This window comes from Oenanthe melanoleuca, chromosome Z (genome assembly GCF_029582105.1).
Source record: "Oenanthe melanoleuca isolate GR-GAL-2019-014 chromosome Z, OMel1.0, whole genome shotgun sequence".
Classification (NCBI taxonomy): domain Eukaryota; kingdom Metazoa; phylum Chordata; class Aves; order Passeriformes; family Muscicapidae; genus Oenanthe; species Oenanthe melanoleuca.
The window spans coordinates 52,473,910-52,489,993 of NC_079362.1; the positions used below are offsets into that span (position 1 = coordinate 52,473,910).

At 41.4% G+C, this 16,084-nt stretch overlaps 1 protein-coding gene across 3 annotated transcripts in view; it reads right to left on the bottom strand.

The window, feature by feature from the left end:
• Positions 1 to 1,977: 1,977 nt before the first annotated feature.
• Positions 1,978 to 16,084, bottom strand: part of FAM169A (family with sequence similarity 169 member A) — a 45,223-nt gene continuing 31,116 nt past the window's right edge. For all 3 annotated transcript variants that reach the window (XM_056514464.1, XM_056514462.1, XM_056514463.1), the window contains exons 11-13: positions 8,544 to 8,709; positions 7,496 to 7,702; positions 1,978 to 6,751 (exon numbers count right to left, since the gene is read on the bottom strand). In XM_056514464.1, the coding sequence (XP_056370439.1) occupies positions 6,218 to 6,751; positions 7,496 to 7,702; positions 8,544 to 8,709 (907 nt within the window). In that variant the 3' untranslated portion in view covers positions 1,978 to 6,217. The remainder of the gene's footprint in view (positions 6,752 to 7,495; positions 7,703 to 8,543; positions 8,710 to 16,084) is intronic.

Consider the following 16,084-nt stretch of genomic DNA (forward strand, 5'->3'; position numbering starts at 1 on the left):
ATAAATTTCCTCCAGTTTATGCAGGCAGCAGTAACCTGCAGCAGAGTATATCTATATGTGACAATTCTTTCACCTCTCTGAGCAACCTGATCCAGCATCTGACTAATTCTAGTTTAAACTGCTTTTTGTTAAAATAGAATTTCCTGTATTCCAGGTTTTGCCCAATTGGGTACCACTGAGTCTTAATCTCTCTTTATATCCTGCAGTGATACATGGCTTCTGCCTCCTCCACAGGCTGCTCTATGATCTCATTGGGTATTTGCCCTGATTAATGATTCCTACACAGTTAAACTCCCCTTGAGCTTACAGAAACACTCCATAAACAGGAACTTCTGATGCCTAACTGAGGAGGGGCACAGGAGATAATCAGCCATCCCCAATAGTCTTCAAACATTACTTCCCTGAACCATAGCCTGTGGAACCTTATTATTATTACTGAACTTTTGAAGAATTCTAGTAATTACTTAGAGCCAGAATGAAGATTAACTGACATCTAAAGTCAATCAACTTGCAATCCTATAAACAATGATCCTAAGTGAGGCCCTTTTAACCCTCCTGGGCTTAAAGACCAGTGGGCCTTTCTGAGTGGAACACTTCCCACAGCTCACCATCTCAAGGGTTTGTGATACTCAGAGGACCAGTGCCAAAACCTGATCATGGTCCTGGGCTGATAGCTCCCCCTCACAATGCTTAAGGCTCAGTCTTCACTCCTTCAGAAATGCAAAGGCCTTCACTATGAGTATTTCACTCAAGGGGAACTTTAGTAGGCATCTTTATCTTTATACGTATACAGACCCACCATATCTGTGAATTGATTTAAACACCCTGAAGCAAGTATAAGCATTGCTATCTCAGATCAATAATTAAATTATTGTTGAGTAAATCCTATTCAATCTCTTAATAAATGTTAAACTAGTTAATGACTGAGTGCTGCCAATGATTGAGTGGTTTACAGATAAAGTGATGAAGTTCAGAACTAAGACTGGACTCAATCATGCTCTATCAGGAGTTTGGAAAGCTGAACAGAATGGCATGAGTCAGAGATCTTCAAAATTCCATACTTTCCATATGGAAATTGATATGTTAGTCCCGGATCTCCTAGAAACGTCAGTGGAGTTTGGATAAACGGTAGGGTGAAAAGGGAGATGAGGAAGGGGAAAAAGGAAAAGTTGATCCAGCTGATGGGGTGTCCAGGTCATGGGGCACATGTGTACCTGACCTTCGTGGAGTCACCTCAACCCCATTCCTGAGCCTGCTCTGTACTGTGTCGTGCTTTATTTCCAGAAGCCAGAACAAGGATGTTTGGCTCTGGGGGAGTGCTACCCTACATTTGTATGCCCCCATCTCAACCCATGTCCTGCTCTCCCCCTCAGTGTCTAATTATCAACAAACCTTTTCTATGTTTCTACCAAAATTTGGGGCCCTCTTTGAACCTCATGATTCAGGAGGCTTCCCTCACCCTCTTTTACGTTCTCCATCTCTGTAAACAATTTCAGATTGGTCCTAATTCAATTTTCCTTTATATGCTTCCTCTCTCCATTAAGTAATAGAGCAAATCTTGCCATCAGACTTTTTAAAGCCATGCTTTTGTGAATTTATATTAAACCTGCTTTTGCTAACACCTTTGACAGTGATTCATTAAGCAGCCTACCTCTCATGTACACCCCTTCCACCGAGTATATGTATGTATACAAGATTAAGACCCTCCTGAGCATTCTTTTCTCCAGGAAGAACAATTGCAGCTCCAGCTCTTCTATCATAGATGCTTCTCCAGTCCTGTTTCAGATCTGGAACTCTGGCAGGAAGTCAAACTAGCTGCTTTTGTACAATCTTTATAACTTCTTTTATACCATAGTACAGAGACAGTAACTTTAACCATAATCTGTTACAATTATTTCATTAGTTTAATACATTGCCCTAGTCTAGATTTAGTAATTTATAAGTTTAAGTTTGTGTTAGTGACAAGTCATTTGAAGACAAAAGAGGGTCACAAACTTTAAAGTTATTTGCTTGGAGAGAGGGCATTTTGTCAGAAGAGATAAACCTCCACTCTTATAAAGCAAAGTTCTTGTTGCTTTAGTCTTTGCTGGACATTAACAGCATGAAGAGAATACTGTCTTGAAAAACTTTACTACATTTAGTGCTATAAATACATAACTTGTTGGCTGAATAACACAATTGCACTTCAGAAATTTGAATGTAGGGGAGCGTGTTACAGTATTTCTAGTTGGCTTGTCTATAGCAGACTACATTCATAACTGCTAAGTTTATGTCATCTTGCAGAACTGATATAAACAGCAGAATGCATGCCATAACATTCAGAAGAGCCTATTCTGCAGCTTTTTAAAAATTAAATCTGATGCATAAGCTAAAGAAAATTATTTTAATTGATACAAGATTTTTAAAATTAATAATCTTTGATTTTTTAAAAACTCCCTTGTAGCAGACAGTTTGTAAAATGATAGTTCCAGTAAATTGGACCACTTTAAAATGTGTTTCCTATATAGCAGAAAGGACTCAAATATTAAAAACCAAGCAAAAAAATAATCACAAAATAAACGTTTATTACTACTTCAAAACATTTCAAAAGCAGCCAAGACAGTACTGAAAAAAAAAAAAAAAAAAGGAAAAATTAACACAGTAACAAGACTAAGGTACAATACTATGCAATAGCAATACATCTTTCATAAGATTTATAAACAGGGTATCACTAGTTTAGAAAACATCTAACACATTTGTGGAAATAAATTTAAAGTGTATCCCCATAGTAATATTTTAGAACAGTCACTTAGAAGAAGGAAGCTGAAACTTAGGCCAATTTGTTGCTAATAGTGTCAATGACATTGTGCATGGATCAATTTAATTACTGACATTTACAAATGAAATGGTACAAAAAAGCAGCAAAGTCGGACATCATTTGAAGTAAGTTAAAGCGCTTTTGAAATAAGATGTATACATTTTCATGCAAAGGACTATGAAACAGAACAGCAAACAAGAATTCTGCACTAAATTAAAATTGACCAAGAGAGAATATGGGAGAAGCAGTACAAGACAGACGTTTGAACAAATACTAGATTCAAGTACAAAACGATTTACCATTTAAGTGCAAGGCTTAAGTCACAAATTAATGTTCTTTAAACTCTATTTCTAGACTAAATAAAGCTCAAAAATAATACTGCTTGCTTTCACTGTACACACATAGTTCCACAGCATGTTGTAATAACATTTGGTACAAACTTGTATAAAGTTGATGTTTTAATCATTCATTGCTGGTGCAATAGGATCTTTAAAATTGTTTAAGAGTTTGATGTTAATAGCCCCCAAGGTAAAACACTCCAGTCAATATAGATGTCAAACATGTTCCCTTACATAAATGTCACAGAATCAATAAGGTATTGAACTACTGTTCCAGTGCGACAGTCAGTACAGCAATAAAAACTATTACTTAAATTCAGTATTTTGATTTTGCCACTTTGCATTCATTGGAGAAAGACAGATGCCAAAGAAGTTGTTGTAGAAATAAAATGTGTCCTTTGGTTCAAAGTACTGCTGCAATCACTGTTAGGACAGTGTCCATTTTTCAAGATTGTACTGGTTATTGGAATAGCTAATTGTACCACAACTGCCCACATTCTGTTTGTAAAAGTCTGTTCATCAGTTACTATCCCAGGCGCCCCAGATTTACAGAGATATCTATTCAAGGGTATTCTTTTATCATGTGAATTTATGTTCAGTATTTAAAACTTACTCACTGAAATGAGGTCAGAAATTTTATTATTCTCAGCAGAAACCAAAATTATTCTAATATCATAATCTCATGATATTTATGTATCTACTCTGCAAATGTCTCAAAAGAAAGATTCTAATTGAAATCATTCCAACTTAGCCATGAAAAGTAAAAGCCAGGTAAGTGAAATTATCTTCTCATTAACAGTTTTCCAACTTCACCAGGAATATAAGTGATAAACATACATATCAAAAGTCCACCTATAAGTATTTGAAATTACTGAGGCTCATAAGTAAAAGAATCCTTAACTTTTTCAAAGTGGATATATTTGTATCTATTCAAGGGCTCAGAAGAATAATCTTCAGTAAAGCCTGGCCTAAAAATGGAAGATGAGTTGCAGTCTACTGTATACAACCACTCTATTTTAGGCCACACATCCTCAAAAATCCCCAATTCTTAGCAATGCAGTAGATGTGTTTTCTGGCCACTTCTTTTTAAAAACAATTAATCTCAGCAGTAAAAGAGAAGCCATTCAGAAAATAACAAAAGGTTTGTCTTATAGGCTTTATATAAAAAGCTTTCTGAGTTTTAAAAATGCTTAAGGTTCATTTGAATATGTTTACACACAATCAGGAAAGATCTTGGAATATTTATCAGTCATGGGGTTCATAATGAGTATCTGTATGTACACTGATAAGATACTATCGCTACATGCAATAGTTGAAGAAACCAGATTTAACTCAGTAATCTCATAATCCCTGAATCTGAAGTTCAGGTAACACACTTTTTTAAAATTGCCTTTTTTTTTTTCCCCTGTAAGTTCCTCTTAACAGATAAAAAGGAGCATGGTACTTCATCACCTGAAAAAAATAGTATGAATGTATCTTACATATTAAAATACCTCATAAATAGATAAGCTTAGTATAAGCATAAAAATCCAAAACCCAGATTCTCACATTACCTCCATACAGGGACAAAAGTTAAGACAGCATTGCAACTATTCAAGTGAACCTTGTACCTTTGTTTCTGAGACACTGTGAAAGACTAGTTCACACATCACACATCTTGGAAAAGGCATATACAGGACAAAGTGTGGTGTAAATTCCTGTCCTTAGAATCATTATTCTTTAATTTCTGAGTTTATAGCCCATTACAAAAGGAGCTGCATTTATTGGAGAGAAACATACAGCAAACTAAGGCTAATTTAGATATATGTAACAAGTTAAATACATGGTTTACCAAGAAAACCTCAGAAGGGAAACAAGCATGAAGAATCTTGGTTTATTATTCCTGTCTGGATACAGCAAAGTTTGGTTGCTACTTTTAAGAAAAGTCAACAGCTGGGAAGATATCATCCCAGGAATTACACTCAAGCTAGAAAACGAAAGTGGGAATCAGTAGTATTTGCAAGGTATCACCCACTAAACTCCTAAAGGCATAGAAGTTTGGCAAACAAGCATTTGCCAAAATACCCACTAATACTCACACTAATGAATATCACAACCACCTGAAATGTCAGTGCTCACAGGAGTCACACCTGGAAGACACAACATTTTAATAGTTACCCCACAGCACCAGCCAAGTATTTGGAAAACACAAAGAACCACTTCCATTCCGACCAAAACAAGATCAAGAGTAGTCATATCCTTTTCTTGTAATGCAACAAGTAATCAGCTATCCACTCAACACATGCAAGTAGTTAGGAAGGCAGTTCAAATGATTCCATACGGAGGCTTCATTCCATACACTCTGGAAAAACTTGGTCTTACCAAAATGGCTGCTTTAGAAGCTACAAACAGTTTACTGCGCAGGCATCTCTTAATCTTTGCTCAAGAAATCCAGTATCAGGAAGCGCTGTGGCAGACACTGCACTCATTCTACAGACTCAGCTGTTTCAAGTGATTCTCATGAAAGACAAGTGCTGCTCACGTTGCATTGATCTACTGAGCTACACCTTCTAGTATATTTTGAGACCTAGAATGAAAAATCTTACATTCTTTTAATCCCTCAAGCCTGTGGGAAGGGAACAAGAAACAATGAGGGATTTTTCTTGTTCTGCTTTTCTCCACAGTAGAGAACACAAGGTTATTAAAAAAAAAATAATTATCTCAAGTGATGTCCAGTGACATGGAAGTCTATAGCAATTTAAGGGACCTTGACAGAGCCAGGATTTCACACTGCATTTTTCTTCCATGACTACCACCTCAGATATACAAACTATTGTCTTTGATACACTGATAACTGTATTTATTCAACATGTATCCTTTATGAAGGGAGGAGACTAATTAACTTCTATGAATAAGTTAAATTTCTAGTTGTTAAATTTAAAAAGCAAACAAACCAAAACTTGAGGAAAGGTGATAAACCGAAGAGGATCTACAACCCAGAATTTTAAACATGTGTGTCCTGTGCCAGATATGGTGCAGTTACACCAAATGTTTTACACAAAATAACCTTGTTATAAATAGATAAATTATCACTATTTGATTTTTAAGCAGGCTTTCCTTTTTTCTTGGGCGGACCTTTGTAGCCTTTAGCCTTTCTTCGCAAGTTTCTCCGATCTACAATGGGTACCTCAATTTCTGCTTCCTCAGAGCTGCTGTCAGCAGCCCTCTCAGCCACTGCCTGCGTGTAGTGATCCGCCTGCTCTGCAGACTCTTCTGAGGGCTCTTCCAACTGGTTCTTCTGTGCTTCCTGTCCAGAAGGCTGCTGAAAAGAAACACTCTCAAGTTCAGCCATTACCAAAGAGCTCTGACTCAAGGCAGCAGGGGCGTCCTGCGAGTTGTGCCCTGCCTCCTCATTTTGATCTTCTAAAGAGGAAGGCAAGTTTTCAGAAACAGATTCTTCTGCTGCCTCAGTTACCACAGAGTTGGGCAGGCCATTGTCAGAAGACTCTTCCTTTGATGCTAAAGCAGTTGTATTTTCAGTGCCAGCCTTTTCAGATTCTTGCTGTTCTTCAGTGCCCTCCTTCTCTACTGATGTAACTTCCTCAGTCAGCATTTCTGAGTCATTTTCATTTAAAACCTATCGGGGGAGGGTGCCAAATCAAAACAACAATTAGTTAAAGGTAAAAGACCCTGAACAACTACTGTCCCTAGCTAGTAACCTCCAAGGATAGTTCAGCATCCAGCAGGTTTTTAATTCTATACAGTCCTCCTTTTTGCACAAGATGATTTTGTGACCTGCATTTCATACCCAGAGTTGCTCTCTGATTTTCAAATTGTTCAGAAGAGTTGTATAACTTGAGGTACAGAAAAAGCACTCTGATATTACAAGGGAAAATATATTTTAGACAAATGCAATTATTGTTTTTCTAGCATATTTTAATTTGCTTTTGCACTATAAACAAAAAACCAGTAAAACCTGTGTTCTGAAAGCAAAGTCATTTTAGCAGTACTTAATTATTTATACACCTCATCAGGCAAGAATTGCTAGGCAAAATAAGTATGTGGCTTTTCACTCTTACCAACTAGTATTTTAGTGAGAAACAGCAGTTTCATCACTGTCAAGGCAAACTGCTGCAAACATATCTTTCTTTTGGGTATCATATGCATTTAGGTCCTACTTCTGCACATTGAAACAGAAATGTTAGTGTATTCTCCTTAAGGATTTACATCATCTGGCCTAATAATTGCTTCTCCCAATAATTTCATGCAATGTTAGGGGCTACTTTCTGTTACTTAACAAAAAGAAAAAAGAAAAAAGACACTGCAAGATACATACACTTTGAAGTAAAAATGATTCCACATTTTGTTTCAGTTTTCTCACCTTTTCTGATTCAGTGTCTTCTGGAGGTTTTGTTGGAGCATCAAGGGTTAATGGAGCAGACATTGTCACGGGTTCTTTTCCTTGATTCTCAGACAGCAATTTTGATTCACCACTTGGAACTTCATTTACTATTTCCCCTTCAGCCATGAGTGAGGTCTTACCACTTTCTTCTGCTACCTCACCATTAAGAGGTTCTGATGGCATTTCCTAAATAAAAAAAATAAATCACATTTGTGATTCAAGATTATGCCTAGCTATTGTTCCCCAGCACTAATGGATGTACATGTGATCTAAATTTGCAGCTTGATGTGAGAAGCAGAAAGCTCAGATATCAAGAATTGTGTACTAAGAAGGCAGAACTTAATGCAGATTTGCTAACTTAGCCAGAGTATTAATTTGTTGTTGCCACCTGCACTAAATATATCACCATAGCTTACAGTCAGGAGCCAAGACAAGAAGTTTTTAATGCATCTCTCATTCTTGCTGAAGTCATTCCTTGAATTAACATGTGTAAGGTCCACTATCCCATCCATCAGTAAGAACATAAAACTCTGAGGGCATTGCTAAGCACAAAGAATATTCAGAAATTTAAATTCAAGTTGTTAACAAGGTGAAGATAAAACCTGGATTTAAAGTTGATGTTTAAATCCAACAGGCAAGTTTTAAATGAAGAAGTAAAAAGAGTCAGTAAGTCACTGAAGCATACCAGCAGTTGACTTCTTAAAAAAACTTTTTTTTTTCCTTTAATTAGCGATACTGGGTCAGATCTTGACCTTATCCCAGTTCTCTGAAATTACTTATTAGGAGAAATCAATGAAGAAAATTAGGATGGTAGACAAGCTAGAAATTCACCTTAATGAAAGTCATGTAAGCTCTATTGTTCAAAATATGTACACTGAAACTTTCCCTGAAACTAATTCTGTATGAGTCTTAACTTCTCAGATACACTTCTTCATGAAGTGTAAAAAATTCAAAAAGCTGAGAGTCACCATATTTAACAGAAACTATCTATATTCCGAATTTATCCGCTATTGCCCATCCAGCTCACCTCCATCTCACTTTGTTTCTCAGAGGGTGATACATGCATTTCCGCTTCTAGTATAGGCTGCCCCTCATTTTCAACAATTATTTCCTCATCCTTCTCAACAGTATCCACTTTAGGCGCTTCTACTAAGTCTTCAGAGCTTTCAGATGTTTGAGCATGAAGTTCGATCCTGTAGCAGGTATTAAGATACATCTTTTAGATTAATACATAATTTCAGTGATCTCAGGGAAATTCTTTCATGAACAATCATGTAGTGCATGCTTGCCATAGGAAAATGAATTAAGAAAATGAAATGCATCTAAAAATGGCTAACTCCTCATTAGGAAAAAAAAAAAAAAGCATCAGCCAGGAAAATTACATTAGCAATTATAAAATTCTATCTGTTTCACTTCCATTTTATAGGAAAGGAATCTGAAATTTTTCTAAGTTTGTTATTTTAAATGTAGGAAGTAGTGATGCATTACATACCTGAAAGCTACAAAGGGTTAAGAAAAGCAGCAACTTCTTCCCCCCACCTCCCCGCTCCAATCCCCACTGCAGAAACAGATTCAAATTATGGAATTATGGAAGCAACTGTATTTGTATAATAATTGAAAATACAGATATTACAAAGATCATGACTGGAAAATAATTCAAGGCAATAAACACATAAAGGGTGATGAAGTTACCATCAGCTAGAAATTACATTAGCAAATAGCTAAAGATGAAGTGCTGGTGCACTACCCCACTACTGCAGGGTGGTAACAGTAACTCAAATATTCAGTTCTCATTTTTGAGATGATAAAATTTAGATGAACTGAAACTATTACGTACAAGCAAAGAAAAAGGTGAATGCAATAGATTTAAAGGACTCTACTTTGCGATCTCACAGTAAAGGCAGTACTGGAGGGTTTTATGCTACATGCTAGTCTTGAGATGATGACACTCCATATGAAAGTGCACAACCCAAGGCCCTATTTCATTTGTTGGTGTGCATGGAAGGAGAGTACCAAACTGATATCCTGTTCTGTTACCTTCATTTAGCATTCTGCTTAGCACTGATTAAAAAAATTCAGTATTTTTGACATTCAGTATCAGGTTAGCCCTCCCACATACAAACTAGTCAATTATTAGTAGTAACAGAGTTTCTTAAGCTGTGGCAGCATCGATCTGTGCCATTTAACCTCTTTGAACCAGCTTAGGGCACTGGCAGTGCAGCACAGCGAGACAATATCTATAATTCCACAGACCAATTTAAACACAAAAAATAGGCAGTACCTAGTTGAAGGCCTCAACTGCATAAAGATAACTCCCACAATTAATACAGTTTGAAGAAACCTCATGGAAAAAACTTGAGTGATTTCCTCAAAAATAATCAAGTTATCTTCAGTTTGTCAAAAGAGGCTTTGGGGGTTGAAGTGGATTTCTTTGGAAGAGAATGAGAGGGAGATATACAGATAGAACATGGTGGGATAGGCAGTGTGTCTGTGAGGAAGAAAAGGACTATTTAATTACTTAAAATAGATATTCTGAAAGAAAAACCAGTGCAAATTATTACTCCAAGCCCTGTCCTGCAAGAACTGTTATGGTATACAAGTCATACCACTCTTCACATTTATATATGATGATTGTTACTGTTGGGGGTTGAGTGTTTTTCTATTACTGTGTCAATTTAAAGAATTTTTCCCATTATCATGCCAATGGAGCTGGCTGGTTACATCCAAGACCTTTGATGACTCTAGACAAAAGGGATAGGTGGGAGCGGCTTCGAGAGGGACACTCTTTCTTCTGGAAGGGACTCATGTTTCCGGAGGGGGACCCGTGTTTCCAGACAGCTCGGAGGAGGATGCCCCCATCTGCAGCCACGCGGCCGAAGGCAGGAGAGCCAGACCCTCTGCGATCACCTGCCCTGCATCTGCCCTGCTGCAGCTCCTGCCTCTGCGGACACAGTGAATCACCCGGACACAAACGGTGAGCAAGGAGCTGCCCACTCCAGCCGCTCCCACCCGAGATTGCCATGGCCGCAGCCGCCCCTTCCCGCCTCTGCTCCTGCCGAGAGAGTGTGTGCCTACAGCTAAAGAAAGGACTAGAATCGAGTTAGCTGTTCTGTTTTGCTGGTAATTTTAACAACTGCTGTTGTTTCTGCTTGTACGGTTAGATATATTAGTAAAAGAGCTGTTATTCCTACCCCCTTATCTCTGTCTCAGAGTCTTTGATTCAAACAATTATAATACTTGGGGGGAGTGGAATTAAGGTCTCTATTTCAAAGGAAAACTTCTGCCTTTATCGGCAGACACCTGTCCTTCAAACCAGGTGTCCTGGGTTGGTGTTGTGTCTGCTCCTCTCCCTGCCCCCACACCTCTCTGTCTGCATGGAGCTGCTGCCGGTGCCCTTTCCCCCCCCCCCGGGGGGGTGGTGCCCCGGGGCTGTGCTGCTTGGCTTGCCCGGCTGCTGCTGCTGCTTGCTGCGCTAGCTACCCCGGCCGCTGCCCCGCTGCTTCTGCCCTGTTGCTGCTGCTGCTTTTCCCGGCCCCCCTTCTCCTCTTAAGCTCCAAGATCTGTACCGGCTCCGGACGGGACCTGAGCATCAGAGACTGCCTCCGGAGCCTGCCCAAGAAGCTTCTCGCCCTTCCCAGCAGCGACCGTCTCTCATGCTGGTGAAAACGTTTTTGTCATGTGGGATTGTGCTTTCCTGTTGCTGGGAAGTGTTTTTCTTTGTTTGTTAATAAATAGGTTTTTTCCACTTTTCCCCCACGAGTACAATTCTTTCTGAGCCCAATGTGGGGGAGGAATTGTGACGGGGGCTTATTCTCTGGGGGGCTCCTTTGGAGGTTTCCCCCCAGGTTTGTCCTAAACTTGGACAAATAATTTGGTGGCCCGTACGGGGAAACCAGAGAAAGTGGAAAAAACCTTACTCTAATAATATTTTCTTTTCAATTGTTTGTGTTGGTATTGGTATGGTTATTGAATCCATAATGGCTTTTGGAGTGGAAGCCTGCCTGTATATTTAGTCTTTAGGGCTTTTTGAAGTGTTAATACCCCTGTGGTCTTTGGGCTTGTTCTCTTATCCGGAGATAGCCCCAGCGTTATCCCTAATACGTAGTTTTTGCATTAAAGGGGTATTAACCAAAATATTTATTCTGCTAGGCTTGTTTGTGATGATTTGCAGGAGGTTCATAAGAATGTTAGAATCTACTTCAGGAATGAATACTTCCTGGTTTTTGTTGTGCACTCAATTTATTAGAGGAGAAGCAGGCAAAGAGGACTTCTCGCCTTTATTTTCCTTCTTCTCCTCTGAATCATTTACATCTCCGTTAGAACATGTTCAGTTCTCCCTGAATATTACGGAAATCATCTTTCTGGTATTTAATTTAGTAAGTTTTTTATATACTGTCTGCAGCTTATATAAAATGAAGGCTGAGATTTCCAGAGGGGCTGGTGAGACTCCTGATTTAGGAGTAAAGCCAAGCAGAAGGAATCTTGAGTGGAATGGGAAATGGGAGAACATGGGCCAAATTCTAGAAGAATTTTCTGACCCTATAATCTGGGACTTCCCATCTGACCAGATTCAGGATCCAGTCGAGGTTGCAAAATACCTGAGAGAGAAGTGTCAGGATGACCATAAGGAAAAAAAATTCACTGCAGTGAGATGGGCTCTGGCGTATGCTTATCGTACCCTGTTAGATAGTGTAGAACAACAAACAAAGAAAAGGGAACAGGGAGATAACATAGCTACTATGCCAGCTACTCAGGCTGTAGTTAACACCACAGGCTCGAGGCGGGGCAAAATTAGAAAGTAAGATTCAACCAATGGCTGTGGCTACTAGTACAAGGAGTGGAAAGTGCACCAAGAAGACGATCGGCCAGTGGAGGATGATGATGAGGATGCAGGAGAAGGACCTTCAATGCCTCCTGATATAAAATCAAGAGTTAAAACAACTAGTGTGAGACCAGAGATACTAATGAGTCCCTCTAAAAGATCTTCGTGGTTTAAGAAAGGATTATACAAGACAGCCTGATGAATCCATAATTAGCTGGCTGGTCCGGCTTTGGGATGCGGCAGGCGAGGCTACCATCTTACTGAAGTGAGACACCTAGGATCCCTGTCTCATGATCCAGTCATCGATCAAGGAATGATGAGGGAGGCTAACCCTCAAAGCCTCTGGGCACGTGTTTTAGACAGCGTGGCACAAAGATATCTGTGTGCTGATGACCTGTATATGCAGCAGACCAAGTGGAAAACCATAGAGCAAGGGATCCAACATCTGAGGGAGATGGCAGTGGCGGAGATTATTTTTTCAGATGATATAACAACTAGGAACCCAGACCTGGTACCATGCACACCTGTAATGTGGAGAAAGCTGGTGCGACTCGGGCCATCTGAATATGCCTCTGCCTTAGCAATAATGCAGCAGGAAGAGATATATGAACCAGTGCTCGACATGGCGAAGAAGCTCCGGGTATACGCGGATGCTGTGCATGGCCCAACCCATGCCAGAATCGCCGCCGTGGAAACACGATTACAAAATTTAGAGGACAAGAAAGAGGAAAATCATAAGAGGCTCAGGGAGGAAATTAAGGAGGACCTCCTCCAAATTTCAGCTGTACAGATTAGAAACCCTGGCACCCAACGTAGACGTTCCCCCGATGGGGAGAGGAGGTACACTCCCCGGGCCAAGCTATGGTTTTTCCTGCAGGATTCTGGAGAGAACATGAGGAGATGGGATGGAAAGCCTACGGCTGCTCTAGCACGACGGGTGACGGATTTGAAGGAAGGCAAGATTGAAAGAGGAAGTTCCATCTGAAGGAGAGCCGCTCCTGTTGCCCGTACCCAAAGTGCCAAATATGATAGTGATAATGACATGTCTGACCCTCTCAAAGGAACTTCTAAGACGCATGCCCCAGGAAAGAAAGATAAACAGGCTTAGAGGGGCCCTGCCTCTAGCCAGGGTGAGGCGAGGGAGAATCGTGTCTTTTGGACTGTGTGGATTCGGTGGCCTGGCACATCGAAACCACAGAAGTACAGAGCTTTAGTTGACACAGGAGCACAATGTACGATAATTCCATCAAGATACGTGGGGGAAGAATCCATTTCTATCGCTGGTGTGACAGGTGGCTCGCAGGACTTCACCCTGGTGGAAGCTGAAGTGAGTTTAACTGGAAGGGAATGGAAGAAACATCTTGTTGTGACCGGTCCAGAGGCCTCATGCATTTTGGGCATAGATTACCTTCGGAGCGGGTATTTTAAGGACCCAAAAGGCCTTAAGTGGGCATTCGGGATAGCAGCTGTGATGGCAGAACACATCTGGCAATTAACACCTTGCCTGGACTGTCCGAGAATCCAATTACAGTAGGACTGCTGAAAGGAGAAGAGCAACGAGTGCCAATTGCCACTTCAATAGTACATCGCCGGCAATATAGGACGACTCGAGATGCTGTGATCCCAATCCACAAGATGATCCGTGAGCTGGAGAGCCAAGGGGTGGTGAGCAAAACCCACTCACCCTTCAACAGCCCCATCTGGCCTGTGCAAAAATCTAATGGAGAATGGAGATTGACTGTGGACTATCGTGCCTTGAATGAAGTGACTCCACCGCTGAGCGCTGCCATGCCGGACATGCTGGAGCTGCAGTACGAGCTGGAGTCCAAGGCAGCAAGGTGGTATGCCACCATTGACATTGCCAATGCGTTTTTCTCCATTCCTTTGGCAGCAGAGTGCAGGCCTCAGTTTGCTTTCACCTGGAGGGGCATGCAGTACACCTGGAACTGACTGCCCCAGGGGTGGAAACACAGTCCCACCATCTGTCATGGACTGATCCAGGCTGCACTGGAAAAGGGTGAGGCTCCGGAACATCTACAATATATTGATGACATCATCGTATGGGGTAATACAGCAGCGGAAGTGTTTGAGAAAGGAGAGAAAATTATCCAAATCCTCCTGAAAGCTGGCTTCACCATCAAGAAGAGTAAGGTTAAGGGACCTGCACATGAGATCCAGTTCCTGGGAGTGAAGTGGCAAGATGGACGGCGTCAGATTCCTACTGATGTCATTAACAAAATTACAGCTATGTCCCCACCTACTAACAAGAAGGAGACACAAGCTTTCCTAGGTGCCATAGGCTTTTGGAGAATGCACATCCCTGTGAGCCCTCTCTACCAGGTCACTCGTGAGAAGAACGATTTCCACTGGGGCCCTGAACAACAACAAGCTTTTGCCCAGATCAAGCAGGAGATTGCCCATGCCGTAGCTCTTGGCCCAGTCACGACAGGACCAAATGTAAAGAACGTACTGTACTCTGCAGCTGGGAACCATGGTCTGTCCTGGAGCCTGTGGCAGAAGGTGCCTGGTGAGACCCGAGGCCGACCCCTGGGATTTTGGAGCAGAAGTTACAGAGGGTCTAAAGGCAATTACACCCCAACGGAGAAGGAAATTTTGGCTGCCTATGAGGGAGTCCAAGCCGCCTCAGAAGTCATTGGTATGGAAGCACAGCTTCTCCTGGCACCTCGACTACCGGTGCTGGGGTGGATGTTCAGCGGAAAGGTTTCCTCAACCCACCATGCCACCAGTGCCACATGGAGCAAATGGATAGCCCTCATCACTCAGCGTGCCAGAATCGGGAAACTAAATCGTCCTGGGATTCTGGAAATAATTACAAACTGGCCCGAAGGTGAAAGTTTCGGTGTCGCGGATGAAGAACAAGAACCAGTGACACGGGCTGAAGAAGCTCCACCATACAACAAGCTACCGGCAGAGGAAACACGCTATGCCCTATTCACTGATGGTTCCTGTCATGTTGTGGGGATGAATCGGAGATAGAAAGCAGCTGTATGGAGCCCCACACGACGGGTTGCAGAGGCCACTGAAGGAGAGGGTGGATCCAGTCAATTCGCTGAACTCAAAGCTGTCCAACTGGCCCTTAACATTGCAGAGAGAGAGAAATGGCTGAAACTTTATTTATACACTGATTCCTGGGTGGTAGCCAATGCTCTGTGGGGATGGTTGAAGAAATGGAAAGAGGCGAACTGGCAGCGCAGAGGAAAACCAATTTGGGCTGCTGGAGAGTGGAAAGACATCGCTACTCAATTAGAGAGACTACCTGTGAAAGTTCGCCATGTAGATGCCCATGTCCCCAAAAGGAGAGCCAATGAGGAGCAGCAACATAATCAGCAAGTAGAGCAAGCTGCAAGAATAGGGGTGTCAAAGATAGACTTAGATTGGGAACACAAGGGAGATTTGTTCCTAGCTCGATAGGCCCATGATGCCTCGGGTCATCAGGGCAGAAATGCCACCTTTAAGTGGGCACGAGACCGAGGGGTGGATTTAACCATGGACAGCATCTCTCAGGTTATCCATGACAGTGACACATGCGCTGCCATCAAGCAAGCCAAGCGGGTGAAGCCCCTCTGGTATGGGGGGCGGTGGTCCAAGTATAAGTACGGAGAGGCCTGGCAGATTGACTATATCACACTGCCTCAGATCCGCCAAGGCAAGCGCTATGTCCTGACCATAGTGGAAGCCACAACTGGATGGTTAGAGACGTACCCAGTGTCTCATGCTACAGCCCG